The sequence below is a fragment of the Balaenoptera physalus genome (genome assembly GCF_965194825.1).
Source record: "Balaenoptera physalus genome assembly, chromosome: 5".
Taxonomy (NCBI): domain Eukaryota; kingdom Metazoa; phylum Chordata; class Mammalia; order Artiodactyla; family Balaenopteridae; genus Balaenoptera; species Balaenoptera physalus.
Window position 1 is genome coordinate 103,046,740 of NC_138884.1, and position 15,390 is coordinate 103,062,129.

Consider the following 15,390-nt stretch of genomic DNA (forward strand, 5'->3'; position numbering starts at 1 on the left):
GTTGAGAATCTGCCTGCCAATGCAGGGGACACGGGTTTGAGCCCTGGTCTGGGAAGATCCCACATGCCGCGGAGCAACTGGGTCCGTCAGCCACAACTACTGAGCCTGCGCGTCTGGAGCCTGTGCTCCGCAACAAGAGAGGCCTCGATAGTGAGAGGCCCGTGCACTGTGATGAAGAGTGGCTTCCGCTCGCCGCAACTAGAGAAAGCCCTCGCGCAGAAACGAAGCCCCAACACAGCCAAAAATAAAAAATTAATTAATTAATTAATTTAAAAAAAAAAGGAGTTACAATTCAAACTCCAATAAGCTCTTTTTGGGAAAAGATACTCCTATTTAACATTAATAAAGATAAAGGCCAATAGTTGATTTTAAAATAATAGATATTTTCAAGGAGATATAATCATTTTTTATTTCTTGGGTAATACAAAATACAAAATAAGTTTGTTCTCCCATTGGGAGAAGTGGAAATGAATACATTTTATCATTATCCAATCACATTCTCCCAGTATGTAGAAATTCCAAAGCATAATTTATGCATTTGATTTTAAATGCCACTAAAGTTTCATTTGTTCAGATACTGTTACTCCTAATTGTATTCAAAAGACAACTAACTTATACCTGTGCCAAATATACTTTTTAGACATTGATCTTAGGGGATCATTGGTCTCTGCACTCTTAAGCACTACACAGCAATACTTATCAGAATCAAACATACATATAAATGCAGGAAGAACCAACTTGGCAGGATCACTGCACTTTTTGAAATTTGTTAATTGATAATATACTCTCACTTTCTTTGCATTTTTCAGAAGGATGTCCATCAAATGATATTACTGTGAAGATGATTACGCTCAGTGGAGAGGTGGGAATAACGGATTAAATAGAATGCTTAACATAGTCATATCTAGGGAGTCTAGTGATGACAAAGGTTCTTCAATTTCTCTTCTATAACTTTAAAGGGATAGATCCAACAATCATTACATCCGCCTTCTTAAAAATTTGAGAGGGCTTATGGAAATTCATAAAATGGACAAAAACAAAGAGACTAAGAAACTGGTAAACGGAAAACGACAATTGAAAATGAAGCTGGGTGCAATTAGCAGGTAGGTGCTGTAAGGTTTTAAAGGGTAGCTGTCAATCTAACACAAGTGTTACATCAGGCAAAGATGCAAACAGGACAAACGAAACAGGAGCAACAAAGAAAACAGGATCAAGAGCGAATATGAAAGAACTAATATACTGAGATGTTGACTCGAAAGATTGGAAAAAGGGCTCAAAAAGGGAAATATGGGAACATATTATAAGGAGGATCGTGAATACCTAATACTCCCTATGCAAGATGATTGCTTAAATTTCCAGGCACTGATATTTAAGTTTGCAAATATGTCAAGCCTGGAAAATAACAGAAAAATGTATAGATATTTCTTCATGGTTCTCACCACAGGAGTCTAATCTTATTCCATTGTTTGCCGACATGGAATAAAATGTTTTTGTGATTTGACAACAATATAAGCCATTCTGCAGAGCTGTGAAAACACCTCAAGTTCTCTGGTGTTAAGTAGTTAAAAGTGTCCACGTGTGCAGGAATTTTTAATAACCTGTTTCAGATATCATCTTTAAAAAAATAAATGTTAGATGTGCCAATCAATATTTTTGTCTTTTACACATTTAATTATCCCAACACTTGATGCTACTAAAATCAACAGAGGAAACAATATACAAGGAAAATACTTTCTAAATAAAGTTGCATACCAGCTGTTAGTGGTCTTAAATAATACCAACTACTGGTTAAACATACAGATTTTAGAATCAGATAAGCCTGGATTTGAATGCTGGTCTTGCATTTATTAAATGTTTGACCTTAGATAAGTAACTTAATTGCTAATAAACTTCAATCTTCTCTTCAGTAAATGCTAACAAATATTCCCCCCTCCTATGGTTAATTTGAGGTCTATCCCTATGAAATGATTTTTTAAAATGCAGAACAAAACATCTAGCCTATAGAAAGTGCAAAGTTAAACGCTAGATATTAGTATCACCACCGTCATCATCACTACCACCACCACCACTGTCATCATATAAATAATCCAATACTACTTCAGAATCTTCTTCAAGAAGAAATTAGTCAGGCTTTATTTTTAATATTAATTATAAGATAATGCTAAATATTGGCAGAAATATAATAACTTCTTTGGGGACATATTCAAATTATTAGAAGTTTTAAGTAAAACATTAATATAAAGATATACATAGAGAAGGTGGTAGTCAATTGCTTTTTCCTTTGTCATCATATACAACTCTTTAAGTGGTTTTATATGAATGCTCTGTGAACCATGACCTTATTTAATTTATAAATATTAATAATGGGGCCCCCCTTTTCCCTTTACAGTTGCAAAGAAAAAGACTCATTTGTACTAGGGAACTGGTTCTTGGTCACACATCAGTCTTAGGCAATCGATCTAGGTATGTCATTGTTGATGATGGTGTTTGGTGCAGTGTAACTGAAAGGTTTAATGCCTTTAAAGTTCTGCACACTCTAAAGCAGTGTTTCAGCTGGGAAGCTGGAGGTAAGTAGTTTCATTATTAACTCATTTTACTTCCTACTCCTTTATTCCTTTCTTTTTTTTTTTTCTTTCTTTCTTCCTTTTTTTTTTTTTTTTTCCTGAGTACATGTCTTTAACTCCCACTAATTGTAAGCTCCTTTAAATCAGGGGCCCTGTATTATTTATTTATTTCTTCCTTAATGTATCCAGTAGTGTCTGGTAAATAGTAGATGCTCAATAAATGTATGTTAAGTAAATTAAAGATAGGGGAGTTGTATTAAGAATAACATATAGAGTTTATTTAGTAATACTAGTTGGATTACAGTTATAGATAGTCAAGATCCTTCAGGCATACTTAGGACAGGACATCCAAAAGATGCATTTTATTAAAAAATTTGGAATTTTCAGTGGTGATATCCTGAAAGATAACGTTGGGAGGTAAGTCTTGCTCAGCTTATCCTAGCTCCTGTTAGATGTGAGACACTGAGTTACTGTGACTTCAGTTACTTTTTCTCTGCTTTCTTCTCCTCACTAGGGAAATGCAAGTAATAAGATCAAAGAATTGCACAGCACCTACTATGGGTCAACTTCACATGCATTAACTCATTTAAGACTCACAACTCTTAAATTTGGGCACTTAGGGTACCCAAGATGGCACAGCCAGTGGCTAAACAGATTTGAAGCCAGGTTGTCTGGTTCTAGAGTATGTGCTTTTAACTATTATTCATCACTTTTAAAATAAAAAACCTGAAGAGTATCTAGTACTGTACAAATGGCACGTGTTTGTTCTCACCACTAGCCAGCCTTTAATAGATGATTTCTCTCCCAAACAGCCCAGGAATAAAGTTCTATGGAAAAAAATATTATATGATGGTTGCACAAGTTGGTACATTTACTAAAAATCATTGAACGCATATGAGATATACAGATTTGAAACATGTTTTTGGCTTCTCTTTTCCCAATTATAAGTGAAGTTCAGACTGACTACACTTTTCTCCTCCCAAAAGCTTTCAATGTCTAATCTGATGATTCCAGAACTTGGTAAGAGTTACCACTGAGCTTAATTCGGTTTATATTTCTCAGAATTAAGTGAGGCCTTGCCCAGGTTTTTAACAGATAAGTATTGTGAAATTAATATTTTTAGATTCTTTGGTTTTAAGATGATACTGTGTGTATGGGGCCTGAAGAGAATATGGCAGAGCTAAGAGTATTCTAAATTGGTGTTTCATGCTGTCTCCTAAAGCCAGAGATCTGGGGATTGCCCAGGAGTCCTTTGTCTATATACCCTTTCAAAATAAAAGCAGTGATTGACACACCAGTTGTTGCAGAATAAAACTAAGCCATCATCGATTTTACAGTCTATCACGGTCATCTCCTACCTATCCACCTGTGATGTGTAACATCCTTTTGGGTCCTGACAAGTACTGACAAACACTCTTTCACTACTCCCTAGGGAACTATATACTCCATGACTCACAAAAGTCGCAAGTGAACCACTTAACAGTGAGTCTTTCCACTAGGAACATAAATTGCATTTACTACCTTTATTATGTAATTCAGTTTTACTACACTCATCTATTACCTAAGATTTTGTTTTCTTGGATTTCCAAATGGATGTGTGAAAACAAAGCCGTTACTCAATTGTTTCTTGGTTTGCTATAGAAAAAGAGTTTAAAAACTTGGGGCTTAAAAGAAGAGTGGCTCTAAATTGTCTTTGATTGTCTTTATGTCTTCAGGACTCATTAACAATGATATTGTTATATTTCTATCTCAATTGTAAATCTTAAGGTATTTCAGTGGAGTAAAGATAAATAGTTCACTTTGCTTATGTGAACTCCTGCTTTTTTGCCAAGTATTTGTTGGCATATTCTGTGCAATAGAATAGGAATAAAAAACTAGACAAATTCAACTGGCCACCTCATTTTGATATCTCTGGGCTAAAGATGCTTCATTTGCGAAGTGTAGATGCTAATAAAAAATTTCCCTGCCCACTTCTTTGAGTGGAAGGAATGGGAAGCCAAGTGGGATTAAAAGTATTTATGTATTAGCATAAGAGTTTTCAGAAGAACGTTTTATAAAATAATTTATCAAGTAAAGTTGCATTTTGAAGCAAATTACAGATCTTTCTGAACTTACGATGGGCTTGAGTCCCAATTAACCCATTGTAAACTGAAAATATGGTAAGTCAAAAATGCACTTAAAAGAAATGCACTTAATACACTTAATCTACTGAACGTAATAGCTTACTTAGCCTAGCCTGCCTTAAGCATGCTCAGAACACTTACACTGGCTTACAGTTTGCCAAAATCATCTAACACAAAGCCTATTCTATAACAAAGTGTTGACTATCTCGTGTAATTTATTGAATACTGGACGGAAAGTGAAAAGCAGATTGGTTGTCTGGGTGCAAAATGGTTGTAAGTGTATTGGGTGCTTACCCTTGTGATCGCGTGGCTGACTGGGACCTGAGGCTACTACTGCCCAGCATCATGAGAGAGCATCCTACTGCAAATAGCTAGCCCGGGAAAAAGATCAAAATTCAAAATTCTAAGTATAGTTTCTACTGAATGCATATTGCTTTTGCACCATCATAATGTTGAAAAATCGTAACTGGAAACATCGTAAGTTGGGGACCTTATGTATGTAATTTAAATAAAAATGCACTAAAATAGAAAGAGACTTCACATTTGAACATATGGTAGGAGTCACATGTAGGGCAACAGTATTTGCACTTGGGTATTTATTCTTCAGTATCTGGGTATCCAAGCATGAAGAGTATCCATAAACCCCAGCATTACCAATTATTATACTCTGTGCCTAGTACTGGATTAGGCACTTTACATTAGTTGCTTCCAAGTCTCCCCACGAAATGGAAGCACAAAGTGGTGAGGTAAATTGCTCAAAGTTGTGAAGCTGATAAAAAGTGGTGCCTTCTCATACAACATGTCAAGAATGGCTGAGTGTTTATCTTGGAAATGGTCTGTCTTTCCAATGAGACGAATTCTTTTTTTTTCTTTCCTAACATAAGCTTGTAAGTTGCATAACCCAGAGACTGTGTAGCCAACCAACCTAACAGTCTGCAGGGGAAAGTCCCCTGAAGTTGTGCAGGTTCCCTGAATACTGAAACTGATGAAGGCACGGTACAGTACTGTACCTTTGTAACGTGTGCACCTGATTTCTTAATTTTTAAACAGTAGTCGACTATGTCTCCAAAGAAGCTATCTGGTTTGGAAAATGACATTAATTTGAACCTAAAGAAAGAAGCATACAATTGTCATTAACGATTTTTTTAAAAGTTTCTGCCCATCTAGATGAAAAGAAAGTCATTTTGAAGGGCAATCAATTAACAGCTTAATTGAGAAAATAATGTGTTACTCTATCCCTGTCTGAGGGACTACTGCTGATGTGGCTTCAAGTTTGGGCTGTCATTCATTCATTCATTCATGGCACTACTACCACATCCCTCTTTATGCTATTCTCCAAGCACTATAACAATTAGGCATGTGTGCCGTATTCTACATTCATTCACTTGTTGGGCTGCTAACGTTGTCTTTGTTGCTGCTGATTAGATCTCTCAGCAGGGTGCAGGCAAATGTTTAACAACTGGCTCTCTGTAAAAAGAATGAGTCTGGATTTGTAGCATTTGCTGATTACTATGGCAGAAATTACTCTCAACAAGGCCGCATCAAACAGAGGTCTTGGAACTTGGATGTGAGAAGTGATGCACACCGTTAGCTCTCAGAGCACAGCTCAAATACATTCCTTTTCCATAAACGGTTCTCAAATTGTGGTCCCTGGATCAGAGCATCACCTGGAAACTCGTAGAAATGAACATCTGGGGCTTATCTGAGATCTGAATCACAAACTAGAGGTGGAGCCCAGTACTCTGTATTTTAACACACCTTTCAGGTGATTCTGGTGCTGGCTCTACACCACTGCCTGTATGCCTGGCCCTGTTAGCAGTACACATGTCTACAGGAAACCACGATCTTCTCTCAGATGTAAGAAGTAAAATGAGACAATGTGCATGCCACTTTAGTTCTACTGGAAAATAAACAATTACTACATTTGGGTTTTCTTAAACGTACATCTTTGTTAACTACTACCTATAAACATAATTCCATGAAATAATAGTTCTCACATCAATTTGTTTGAGACAATAATTGACATCTAAGGTCAAACATTTTATTTTTTAATTTTTTTTTCCTTTTCTTTTTGGTTTTGAGGCTCTGAAATTTAGACGTGGTACAGTGGGAAAGAACATCTTTGTTCCCAGGGTCTAGGGTCTCAGCCAGGACCACTCAAATGGCTGGGACCTGGAACAGCTGGGAGCTGGTAGGGCATAAGATCAAACATTTTAAACCAAAAAATATACTATAATAGAAACAATAATAATGGATGACAGTTTCCCCTAATTTAACAGATTTCACTTTACTAAAATAAACAAAATCCATTTCCATCAGTGTTGAAAATTAACCAGGCAATTGAAATGAGGCACCTGATATATGACATTACTCCCATATGCGATGCTGCAATAGCACATTAAATATTGCATAATTTGGAAAACAAAGTTTTACCAAGGTAAATCTTATATAACATAAAATCATGCAATTAACTGAACTCAAACAAATTCTCTGATGTAAGGATATGTAAAAATATCCCCTTTTAAAACACCAGTGTGATTTTTTTTGGCCACGCCATGTGGCTTGTGGGATCTTAGTTCCCTGACCAGGGATTGAACCCGGGCCCTCGGCAGTGAAAGCGCTAAGTCCTAACCACTGGACCACCAGGGAATTCCCTAGTGTGATGCATTTTTAATAAAGTCATATAAAATGGAAACACATCAAGATTTGAAAATTTAATTCAACCAAACAAAATATTTATTAAGCAACTTATGGGAAATCTGAATGGCAACAATATTATTGATGGATTTTGTTGTAATGATGGAGAAGTAGTACTTTTCATTAGAGTACGTATTCTAATAAGGCCTAAGCAAGGATAGAGGCATTTAGATAAATGCCAGAAAATTAGTAAGATCAGAATTAAGACTTGGACAAACTTCAAATTGAAGGTGAAAGAAAAAGGTTAAGAGTAACTTCATTTCACCTAAGATGACCAAGAAGATGGTGATGCCTCTCAGTGCACCAGGGTGAAGCAAAGGAAATGAACTTAGTTTTGCACATTCTGAATTTATGATCCCAACAGCTAGTAGTACTGCTTACTGTTTGGTATGCCTTATTCTAAATACTCCACATGTATCAAATCATAACATTCTTACCACAATCCTGCCAAGATGGAGCTATGATTTATTATTTCCATTTACCAGGTGAGGACCAGGGAGCTTATGCAATCTGCCCAAGACACACAGTTAATAGATGGCAGAGCTGGGACTTGAATCAAGGCAGATTGTCTTTAGAGCACCTGCTCTTTTCTATTACTTCAATTTTAGTATTGAGTTGTAATGACATTCAAATGGTTCAAAAATCAGAATGATATAAAATGGTATTTATACACAAGTTGTGCCTCAGCCCCACTCTTTCCTCTCTATCCCTAGTTTTTTCCTTATGCAAGTACATGGAAATAAAAACACATATACTTATTTACCCACCTTTGACACTGTTCTGCCTTACTTTTTTTTTTATACTGAGCAATAGACCTTGGAAATCTTTCAATATCATAGATAGAGAACTTTCTTGTTCCCTCCTTCCCTCTCTCACTCCCTCTTTCTTTTTAACAGCACATTCCATTGTGTGGCTGCCCCGGAGTTATTTAGTTAGAAACTTGGGTTGTTTCCTAACTTTTGTTTTTACAACCACTGCCACAGTGAATCACCTTGTGCGTATGTCATTTCTATGTCACAGGTATAACTTTAGGGTAAATTCCCAGTAGTGGGAAAGATGTTTCCAAATTGCTCTCCGTAGAAATTGTAAACAACATGTACTTCCAGTGTCAATGTATGAGAAGAGAGGATTCACTTTCAACTCTTGCTACACTCCGGAAAGAGACACCAAAAAGATTTTCCTCTAATGCTAGAAGGGAGACGGGATTGAAGACAAAGTGAGTGAGGAGTGAGGACAGAGCTGAGTGTAGAATTAAATCCTTGTAGTGAATTGATGGGGCAGGCGTTACATTATTATTTACAGATATGGATTCTGAAACACATAAAAATTAAATACCTTGCTAAAGTTTATATACAGTAATTGCCAAGCCTAGATTTGCACATACATCTCAGTCACTATGATTATTACTTGTTAAAAACTAGATTCTCCTGGTGTGTTGAAATAATTTAATGTTCTCAGTAGCCTCTATTTCACAAAAGCATTTTAAAATGTCAATTGGAATACTACTATATTCATATATTATATATATATATAGTATCCATATATTGTATCCACATCAATCAATTAATCAATCATCTCTCTATCTGAATTCTCGGTGATTGTTGCTTCTTTTCTTTAACTTAAAAATAATGCACTGGGGGGCTTCCTTGGTGGCGCAGTGGTTGAGAATCTGCCTGCCAATGCAGGGGACAGGGGTTCGAGCCCTGGTCTGGGAAGATCCCACATGCCGCGGAGCAACTAGGCCCGTGAGCCACAACTACTGAGCCTGAGCGTCTGGAGCCTGTGCTCCGCTACAAGAGAGGCCACGATAGTGAGAGGCCCGTGCACCGCGATGAAGAGTGGCCCCCGCTTGCCGCAGCTAAAGGAAGCCCTCGCACAGAAACGAAGACCCAACACAGCCAAAAATAAATAAATAAATAAATAATTTAAAAAAAAATAATGCACTGGGACTTACCTGGTGGCACAGTGGTTAAGAATCCGCCTGCCAATGCAGGGGACACGGGTTTGATCCCTGCTCCGGTAAGATCCCACACGCTGTGGAGCAACTAAGCCCGCGAGCCACAACTACTGAGTCCACGATCCACAACTATTGAGCCCACGTGCCACAACTACTGAAGCCCGCATGCCTAGAGCCCGTGCTCCGCCACAAGAGAAGCCACTACAATGAGAAGCCCGCGCACCGCAACGAAGAGTAGCCCCCACTCACTGCAACTAGAGAAAGCCCGCGTGCAGTAATGACCCAACGCAGCCAAAAATAAATAAATAAATAAATTTCTTTAAAAAAAATAAAAATAATGCGCTAACTTTTGTTGATTGTTGTGCCATAAACTAAAAAGCAAGAAATAAATAAAAGTTATGTTTGCTCTGGACCTCATAACAGATGTCTCCATTAGATGGTCTGCAAGCAGAAACATCTACTTCTGGTTCATAACAAAAAGTGTGTGATGTGATATTATCCTTTTTTATAGATGTTACAGGGTATACTCTATTGTTAGGCAAAAATGGTAATGAACATAAACTCAAAATAAGCTCTTTAGAGTAAATCCTCATTTGGATATAATCACTTGGGTTTTTACAACTTATCTAGAAATATTTTAAGTACATTTTATGTGAACACTAGCTTTAATAAGTCAACTCCAAGAACTTTTACTATGGTTCCTGACAGTTCTATGCTGTTTCATTACATAAAACAAAACAAACACACAAAATACCAAAAATGAACCATAAGATCAATATTCTGAAATCTTTTTATGAGCTGAAACAAATTGAGGCTATAACATTTAAGGCCTAGCAACATTTAAAATACTGGCACTAATTCATCACCACTTAGAGATGAAGTGATTATTGTATTCTGCTTGGAAACCAATAATTATGTGTTTGTTTCCATGCTCTAAATATTCCCAAGTGGGTTAGCTTACCACCAAAAGGACTAACTGAATTCCATTCATGGCTACAATGGGCATCCAATTTCCCAGAACCGTTATGAAAGATTAAATAACATGTGAAGCACACTGAAAATATATAAGTATAATATCAAGATCATAAAGGCCAGTATCTCCATTTTATGTCTCCATCAATGCCCACAAACTTTTACCCAGAATGTTTGGGCTACAAATGTGTTTTGTCTGCCACATATGGTATTTAAAAAAAGTGTGAATCCATACTGAAGGAAGGAAAACTTTATATTTAAAAAAGCCAAATTTCTGTCTTTTCTTGAAAAATCACAAGTTCTGGCAAAACCTGGGCCCACATTTTCACATGGCAGCGTTCAGGGAGACCTGAGCAGATGTAGTCTAGTCCTGTTTTGACAAAGATTTGCTTTTAGTTCACTCCGGTCACAACCACTCCTATTGTACTGCCAACACCAAGGCTATCTGTAACAGGGGAGTGCTTCTCTAAAAGCTTAAAATCTTTTCAAGAATAAAAGGATGAGAGAATATTCTCTTCTTGCAATTAGCCAGTTCAGTTCATTTAAGATATCTGCCTGGAAAAACGGACTGCCTATGACTTTGTGACCTTTCTCTAAATGGTAGCAGTTATTTGTACACGTGAAGAAATCAACTAGGTAACTTGTCTGCAGGGTGACTGGTGTTGAGATGCAACAGAGGGGCTCTGAAGGTTAGTCTTATGCAAAAAGCACACTTTCAGGAAAATCCCACCCCATTCACGTCTTCAATATATCATCAATACCATAATATTATTAGAAAACTTCCAACAGGATGATCAGATAATACACATCTTGTAGCTGTCCATTGGCTTATTACGTGTAAGCTTCCTAAGGGCAGGAGCTCTGTTGCTGAAAGCTTAGAACAGTGCCTGGCGCTCAGTAGGCGCTCGATAAATATGTGTTGCATGAATAGTAACTTTAAATTTGTCCCTGTGCTGGGTATCCTGCAGCTGTTTCTCTAGGGCTACTCTCCACCTGTCTTCAGCCTGCTCTGAGCCCTGGGAGGCTCATGTGTGAACTATATTACTGAGATCACTGGGTTCCTTGTTTTCTGGCATCTGATTTGGCCAGAGGGAAGCAGGGGTACAGGAGATTTTTGGAATCAGGTATTTAAAACCCTGGTTCCTTCCCTGAGCTCCTGTCACGCAGCCCTCTCCACAATTCCTTTTCTGAGCATCGATTTCCATAACTGCTGCCTCCCCTCTCTCCTTCAAGCCCATGGACACTAGCAGTATACCTAGTTACTAGCTCCAGATTACTATACTGTCCCAACCAATCTTTGTACAGTCCTCTTATAAATCTCTCCTTAATTATCCAACTTGAGTATGCTGTCTGTTACTGCCAGGCCTCTAACACACCTATCATAAAGTCTGCTGTAGCCAAATTATTCCCTCCCCTCCCCATGACACAATAAGAGAGGAGAAGCAGTTCTGCATTAAGCAATTGTTTTCACCTTTACCAGTAACTGACAGATCTTCACCTGTAAATGGCAGAAGCTGGGTGGGAGCCGGTGTCATAGCTGGCACGAACACGTCCCCGGTAGAGCTCTACGGCGATATGGTCTTTGTCACCCTTATACAAGAGGATTCCACTATCTTCGTCTGTGGCAATCTAGTGGGAAGTAACCTTGACATTAGTAGGACAAACAGTCATCCAGACATACTTCATTAAGAAGAAACAAGACATCTTAGTAATGAGTTTTTTACTATGGTTTATTTCTTCTTTATGGCTCTGATAAAATACTAATGCACATTGAAATGATTACTTGAAAGATGACCTATTCTTGGATTACTCTGTTGCAAATAAATTCATAAAGAACTTCAAAAAGCTCTTTTTACATTCATGAACTTATATATTTATTCTCTTTCTGCATATTGGCAATGATAAAGCTTAAAGATTCATGTCCTACGAAATATGCAAAAACAAGGACATCACATAATTTATACTTCAGCAAATTAAAATTGAAAGATATTTTCCATATCATTAGAGTTCACAGTGTTTAAAGTAAATCAAGCTTTCCCCCTTAGATATCAAACTATATTGTCTCAGCAGAGAATGATAAAATCTAATCAGGAACAAAATGATCACATTTCCATTCTGTTAAAAAGAACAATAAGAAGTACTTAAGTTAACGTCTCTGAACGTGCTTAGAATTTCCTTTGCTGGAGATTTTCACTTACCTGCTTTTTGCTCCTGTTATGGGCTTTATTTATGGCATATGTGAAATGTGACTGCATTGAACAAGATGGATTTTCATATTACATGTTAAATTATGGTGACCAGGGGAAAATCTCTGTTTTTATCCTTCTTTCTGACTTCTCCGAGCTTTTGAAGGACCAGCTCAGTAAAAGTTAGAACTTAAGCCCGAACACCACTGGGTACTTCTCGTAACAAGACGGGTGGCAAACGCTGGAAGTTAGGGGGCCAGGCTTTTTTAAAGAAGGCTGGTCTGCCTTCCAGGATCCCATTCCTCCCGACTTCTCAAGAAGCCCCTGCCCCTCACTGAAGTGCTAGGGTAAACCAAATATGGAATGGGTTTTATATGAAATTGGTTACACTTCTTTGAATTCAAAACAAAACAAATATGCAGCCCCAATTTGCCCCAGGTACCCTAAATTTATCACCCTAATCTAGCCTAATCTTGTCTATAGGGGTTTGAATGACTTGCTCAAAGGTACACGGTGACTTGGTGGAAAGACTTATGATAATACTTGAGTTTGTTAATTTCATGTCGAAGTTAAAAGACACTTGGCTGACACTTCTGCCAAGGTGTGTTCTGTCTCACCTGTGCTGTTCTCAGCTGCAGGTTTCCTAACGAAAGCTCCCCCAGCGCCCGCCCCCGCTACCGTGCAGAGCCTGAACTGCAGAGCCATAAAAATAAACGAATAAAATGCCATTACTTGAGCGCAAAACAAAGAGAGAGATTTTGTTGCTTTGCCTCTGTGTGTTTTATATGATCAAGTAGTGAATAAAAATACCTAGTGCCCATTTAGTTTTGAAAGACACCAATGTTAGAGAGAAGAATAATAGAAGCTTTTCACACAAGTAGCATTTTCTGTCATTGTGCTATGCAGTATGTAACTGTCTATTTAAGAAATAATATCACTCACAAACCACCATGTACGTTTATATTTGGCAGCTGAATTGGTTTAAAATGAGATTAGCTCTTGGTAGTGGGGGAATCTTACCTGAAGAGTGATATTTGTTTGAGGCCGAACCTTGGCAGAAGGGATCTGAAGATAAGACTCTTTGTTTACAAAATTCACACTGACCAATTTTTCACACTTCTCTCCCTGGTAGCCAGGCAAACACTGGCATATTGGTTCATTTATCCTGATGATGCACTGAGCTCCATTCTGACAATCAAAGTTATCACAGGGGCTGGTACGAGGCAGAACCATGGGTGGAGAAAACTCACAAAACAAGCCACTGAAGAATAAACAGAGAAAATACTTAATTAGATGTTACTTAATTGCCAATATGAATTGAGCCCTGTAACACCTAACTCTAAATACAAATGTGTACTTGCACTTTTACCTGTAACCTTCGGGGCAGATGCATGTATAACTGTTCACTGCATCAGTGCAGTGGGCTCCATTTTTACACTTGTTATCTTGGCAGTCATCGAAGTCAATGTCACAGTGTTCGCCTATGTATCCTGGCGTGCAGTCACATCTGTTTGAACAAGCAGGTACATAGTTTCAAACCCAACTGAGCCAAAATAAGTAAAAGAGCTGCATTTCATCTAGGAAACAACTGGTGCTGTCTTTGAAAAAACATATTTAGAACAGGCTCATAAAGTTTAAAAATTAACAGACGCCTAGAAAATAGTACTGATCTGCAAAGTATTCCATGGTGAAACGATGAATTAAGATAAATGGGAGTATATACCCTCTAAGCGTAACACAGGCTTTTAGCTCTGTGTGCATGAATTAAGAAATAAAATGAGCTCACTGCATCAGCATGCTTGCTCTAGAGCCAGTGGTTTTAATGCTAAATCGTAACAAAGCAAACAAGTCTGAAGTTAAATGGATTCTAAGTGGCCATAGACATTCTCAACTAGATGGACAGGGCCTGAGAAAAGGGCTTCCATCAATGTTAATGTGACCAGAGCTGCTCAAGTACAGAGCATTGAAAGAGAGAAGAAATGCTTTGAAACACTCTGAATTATTTACCTGAGAAAAGAAATCAAAGTAAAAGATAAGAGAACCACGTATTCACCAGAGTGGCTGTTGAAGAGCTATTTTATATTTTATATTTTCTCTACAGATACTATTTTCCGAGCCCATTAGAACTTGGAGTCACATTACGACCAACATGTTTGTCTTTCTTTGGCTCCTCAGACCGAGTTTCAAAACAGGAAGAAAATATTTAATTAAGAATTCCTTAAAGCTTGTATTATCAATAAAACGTATCCCATTCCCTGAACTCTGATAAGGAGTGAGGAAGAAAGCAAAGAATATAAAATACACTGTTTAGAAGCCCCAAAGCTGACTAAGTAAGATGCATGCTTGAAAATACTGCTTATGGCATATCATGGTCTAAAAATATCTCAAAACAATTTAGGAGATTTATGAGGTATATAATAAAGCAAGAAAAGTAAAACCAGCTCTGTTAGCTTAGTAGTAAGAAAATGTAGCTGAAGTTAACAGTACATCTTGTCCAAACAATATTTGTCAGTAGAAATCTTCTTTAGCAGCTTCATGTAGTCTTGGTTTCTAAGTCCATTTATTTTTTGCAACTCCCTTTCTCACAGTGTGTGATTATTTATAATATGGGAGTAATAGCAAATGCTATGACTTAACCTGCTTTCTGCTAAACTACATAAAACTCACAAATTACTGCTGAAAACAATGGGTTCCCAAATCAGCTAATCCATAATCCAGTAAGATGCACTATAAAAAGTGTGCAATCTAATTGATAGTAATAGAAGATACTGAATTAATTGTTAGTCTTTTTGAAGATGAACTACTCAGTTTAAAATGGTTTCCGGTAAGTGTTACTAATACTTTATCTTGTAATTACAATGCACAAAGCTTATCCAGCAGATAAGCAGTTC

At 37.5% G+C, this 15,390-nt stretch overlaps 1 protein-coding gene and 1 long non-coding RNA gene across 3 annotated transcripts in view; one reads left to right on the top strand and one right to left on the bottom strand.

The window, feature by feature from the left end:
• SLIT2 (slit guidance ligand 2) overlaps positions 1-15,390 on the bottom strand; it is a 380,624-nt gene that overhangs the window by 8,815 nt on the left and 356,419 nt on the right. For both annotated transcript variants that reach the window (XM_082462597.1, XM_082462598.1), the window contains 3 exons: positions 13,869-14,006; positions 13,520-13,760; positions 11,812-11,942 (listed from right to left, as the gene is read on the bottom strand). In XM_082462597.1, the coding sequence (XP_082318723.1) occupies positions 11,812-11,942; positions 13,520-13,760; positions 13,869-14,006 (510 nt within the window). The remainder of the gene's footprint in view (positions 1-11,811; positions 11,943-13,519; positions 13,761-13,868; positions 14,007-15,390) is intronic.
• Positions 278-9,321, top strand: LOC309661223. Its single transcript, XR_014263905.1, has 2 exons — positions 278-4,964; positions 5,427-9,321. It is a non-coding gene; the product is annotated as an uncharacterized lncRNA (long non-coding RNA).